At 38.8% G+C, this 5,020-nt stretch overlaps 1 protein-coding gene across 1 annotated transcript; it reads left to right on the forward strand.

The window, feature by feature from the left end:
* Nucleotides 1-1,018: 1,018 nt before the first annotated feature.
* On the forward strand, nucleotides 1,019-4,815 carry LOC121678235 (leucine-rich repeat-containing protein 15). The gene is made up of 2 exons (XM_042057599.1): nucleotides 1,019-1,127; nucleotides 1,893-4,815. Exon 2 carries the CDS (start codon nucleotides 1,898-1,900, stop codon nucleotides 4,328-4,330), a length of 2,433 nt encoding a protein of 810 aa, XP_041913533.1. The 5' UTR covers nucleotides 1,019-1,127; nucleotides 1,893-1,897; the 3' UTR covers nucleotides 4,331-4,815.
* Nucleotides 4,816-5,020: the final 205 nt, after the last annotated feature.

The raw sequence follows: 5,020 nt of genomic DNA on the forward strand, positions 1-5,020 counted from the left end.
GCGACGCATTTCATCAAGGCCCATTTGGACATGTCAGTTATTTGCACCACTGGTTAGATGTAAAACAGCAATTCGTTTCAGACTACTGTTACTTAATTTGTGCATTAACAATAACGTTTCAGACTACTGTTACTTAATTTGTGCATTGACAATAAAGTATCACATGAACTAAAGATGACTAAAATCTTATGTAGAAGAAGAAACATTCACAAAAAATCCATCCATCCAAAAATGACCTTTGTTTTTGATAGCTGTTGAAAACGGCATGGAACTGACAGAGATGTTTTTGTTTATAAATAAATAAATAAATAAATAACATTATGCTGATACCTTTTGCTTTTCCCAAATACAATGTAGCCTACAGGTGTAAGTGACCTTTCTTCAATCCAGTTGCAATGGATGAACTGTGATGAACTGCCCTACTTGTGATTGTTTAGAGATTTTAAAGGTTTTATAACAATGCTACATCTTCTTTGACTATTCTACAATCTATTCACCTTTTCAGCACCAGTAGGCTACTTTCTGTGCAGCCGTACACACACACTCAGGCATGCCAAACAAGCATACACAAAAGTTTCAAGAGTCGGGGATGGAGTAAAATATGGAGAAATTGAAGTGTGATTTATTTTCGCGGAACGGATGTACAGGACTGAGCGGCGGTCATATTTTGTACCGCTATGCGGTACATCTAGTTTTTGCAGTGCTTCAGTTGCTTGGACTAATGCAGAAAAAAATATCAACATTCAGTCATGATTAGTGCATAGGCTGCTTTTTTCTCGCCCTCTGCTGGACACTAGAATATCTGTTTGTTATTTTGTTCTCAAATTCTGTGACATCTACACATTTACCAAATGTACATATTTACAATATGCATGGGCTTTATTAATAAGCGTTTTCAATATCTTCAGGCTTACAAAAATGTCATACCTTAACAGAAAAAAAACTGGGTAGAGCTACATATCTTATCTTTTTAAACAGAAAGTCAGCTGGCCTCGCCTTTACTGGCCAAGTAAAACCAGAGCCTGTGCCTGCGGCAGCTCAGAGATAAGGCAGGTCGGCTACGTGGTGGTGGTTTCCCTCAGAGTGCTTATGTTCATAGCCTCCTACAAGACATACACATCAATGTGGTATGTATTGTTGTGTTCCTGCAACCTTGGATACTTGTTATAAAAATGAGAGTTGATACTGATGACTTCTAGTTACAGATTAATGGTGATATTGAGCAATGACACCAGCTTTTCAATTACTGCTAGGCTAAACTGGACTTTATTTAGGGATGTGATTGGAGAATGACAAAAAAGTAGGAAAACATACGGAGCATGGCATGGCATGCCACTGCATCCCGAATATCTGCTGTAAACACTGCCGTCTTCTTTTACTGACGTTCAGTTACATTGAGAACTGCTCAAAAGTAGGAAACTGCTCTATGCTATCCTTGATACCGAATAACCCCCTCCCCTCCTCCGCATTTTTCTACAGCTCTGTATGAATCATTGGTCACATTTCAGTCAATGTCAGTAAATGGGGAATCCCGGATTAATCCGGAAAAATTACATCCTTGTCTATTGCAGAACACTAGTATAAACAGTCAATCCATTAAGTGAAGTTTTTTTTGTGGTCCAGTATTTTGTAGTATGGAAATAATACTATTTCCTACCAACATTTTAGACTTCGGTCAAAATACCATAATAATAAAATACCTTATGCAGATCATATATTTTGTTCTGTTGTGTGTGTTTTGGAGAAACTTTCTCTTTTAACTCTTTCTTTAGTCTGTTAAAGAAGCTATATAACTGACTCACTAAAAAAAAACACACACAGCAATGCACATACACACACTGTCAATGTTACCACTAAGTAAATACTCCTGTCTTTCTCTCTTTCTTCTTTAGGACAAATGTTCAGACTACACAATTGCATATGCATTTTGCTGGCTTTTTTAACAGGCTGCTCTGGTGAGTCTGTGTGTGATCAAGATGAGGAAAGCTGTGTCAACCGAGACGTCTATGACAAAAAGGTCACAGCAATCCCGGTCACACTGAAAAAAGAAGGGGCCAAAGAGGTCTTTTTTGTGGGCAGTCCAATCAGTTTAATTCACAAAGGTGCCTTTGCCACAAATCCTCAGCTTGAGAAGGTTGAGTTCCTTGGTACCCCTACAGATTCTATTGAACCTGGAGCATTTGAGGGCTTAAATAACATTAACAGTATTGAGATATCTAACACACCGCTGAAGTCACTTTCTGTGGGAGTCTTTCAGGATTTGACCAGCCTTGAAAATCTTGTCCTGAAAAGCAACAAAATCCAGAGTTTACAGAAGGGATTGTTTGATGGTCTTGAGAAACTCAAAGATCTACAGCTGCATATAAATGAAATTGCTACCATCGAGGATGGGATATTCGATCAGCTAGAAAATCTTCAGAATCTTCATCTGGCAAAAAATAAACTCAGCTCCATTTCATCATCTCTCGTCTCAAAATTGAAGAAACTCAAAGTAATCAGACTGTATGAAAATGAATTACCATCTCTACCTGATGGAATATTTGACAATCTGCAAGAAATAACAGAGATTGCTTTACAAAACAACAAAATATCATACATACAGCCACAATTAATTCTGCATAAAGATAATTTAGTAAAGTTATTTTTAGACAACAACCTCTTGACAGAGTTGCCACCGCAGATGTTTGTCAACTTTCCATTACTTAAAACATTGACACTGCACAGTAATCAATTAACACATCTGCCACCAAACTTATTTGGAGAAATGCCTAAACTTACAGAGTTAAGTTTTAAGAGCAACAATCTCACCGCACTTCCTCCAGGAGGTCTGAGTGTCCTTTCAAAGCTCAAAAAATTGGATCTGTCAGAGAATCTGTTTGAAACTGTGGCAGGAGAGTTTTTTGTTGGTTTGGAGAAGGTCGCAGATCTTAATCTTCAGAAAAATGTTATTACATCCCTAACATCAGACAATTTTGAGCCATTAAAAAACTCTATATCAACCCTGAAACTTTCTAGAAACCAACTGAAATGGCTACCAAATGATGTTTTCAGTTCTCTACCGAAACTGAGTAAATTATACCTGGATGGCAATCCTTGGCATTGTGACTGTAACCTGAAACCTTTTTACGAATGGATGAAATCCAATCCCAAAATGTTCAAATCTGTAGTACTATGTGCCTCACCTGAGTCTTTGAAAGGCCAAGAGATCATCGAACTGGAAGAAAGTGTCCTAATATGCCCTACTACTCTGCCAACTACTACAGCTTTGCACACTACTACCACTCCTATGACAACAACAACACAGATTACTACCATGGAGACAACAACCATGACTACAACATTGCCAAGCACAACACCTACAACTACATTACCAGTAACTACGACAACAACAACAACAACAACCACAACATTACCTACTACAACCACAACAATACCTACAACAACACCGCTTATGACAACAACCACAACAATACCTACAACAACACCACTTATGACAACAACAACCACAACATTACCTACTACAACCACAACCATACCTACAACAATACCTACAACAACACCGCGTATGACAACAACAACCACAACATTACCTACTACAACCACAACAATACCGACGACACCGCTTATGACAACAACAACAACAACACCACCACCAACCACAACATTACTTACAACAACAATGCTTATGACAACTCCGCCAACCACTACTGAACATACAACAACTTTAAGAACAACAACAATTACAACAACAGAGCCCACAACACCTGTAATTACAACAACTCTGCTTCCAACAACACTCCCAACCACTACACTGGTAGCTACAACACCAACAACTACACCAACTACTACTACTACGGCTGCAACCACAAGTCAAACCACTACCGCTCTGATAACCACAGCGTCACTCATAACAACATCTGAACTCACTACAATACCTCTGACCACTAGTATGACCACAACCTTGCCAACAACAACCAGTGCTACCACTACCCAGATGATCCCTACTACTACCACATCACTTCAAACAACCACCCCAACCTATTTCAGTTGTGTCAGCACGCATTATCCTGAACAGCTACTCTCATCTTCATACATCTGTCCACTTGATGACAACCCCACTGAACGCTGTAAGAAGCAATTCATGTTTTACTCCACTATTCTGACAGTGGAAGCTTTTTGTACTTTAGTACTTGCTAAGTTCACCTACAGCCTATATTGTTCCCTTCAACCAGGCCAGCGACTTTACAATAGGGTCAACCTTACCCACTTCTCTTACAAAAAAGAAATCACCCTAAGACCAGTTCAAGAGATTGAGTCAATTGCTCTATGAGACAGATCTGCTACAGTCCTCACTTGAAAGACCTAAAGGACCGTCATTTTAAACATACTTTGCACCATGGGGTTGCCAGTCATTATTTTCACATTAAGTGTGCTGTCAGTGTATATTACTAGCTGCCCAAGTATAATTGTCCCCCATATATAATGTTTTTATCTGTTCATTCAAGAGAAGGTGCATGGCAATGTACTGCATGTGGTAAATGTATCATTTCCCAAGAATGATTGGATGGTTTCACCTCTGATGTACTCTGATCACCTAATGACATGGAGGTTGAGTCTGATGGATCTTTTTGTGGCCTCCTTTACTGTATATATGAGCATTTTCATACAAATATCTTTTTTTCAAAGCCATTCTATGCCTTAAAGAGGTTTGAATTGTCAATTCACTTGTCTTTCCCATGTTCAAGAATGACTAGATCATTTGACCTGTGTCACCAATATGTTCATACCTCAGTGAATAAAATAGGCATACTTCAACATAAGGGGAGGGGGGTGTCTTTTATCAGTATTATTTCAGCTGTGAAATCTTGTGGAGGAACAGCAGTCAGAAGTGACTTAAAAGATGAACTGATAGTGGTTTTGGGGGAGGCTTGAATTTTAACAGGCCCAGTTGGAGATGGTAGACAAACTCACTCAAGACTCCTCATTATCTGTCATAAAGAAGTAATTTCAAAAGGCCCTG

This window comes from Alosa sapidissima, chromosome 12 (assembly GCF_018492685.1).
Source record: "Alosa sapidissima isolate fAloSap1 chromosome 12, fAloSap1.pri, whole genome shotgun sequence".
In the NCBI taxonomy this organism is placed as follows: Eukaryota; Metazoa; Chordata; class Actinopteri; order Clupeiformes; family Clupeidae; genus Alosa; species Alosa sapidissima.

Excerpts from the sequence above, each read along its gene's own strand:
- LOC121678235 (XM_042057599.1), top strand. The coding sequence starts at position 1,898 with ATGTTCAGACTACACAATTGCATATGCATTTTGCTGGCTTTTTTAACA.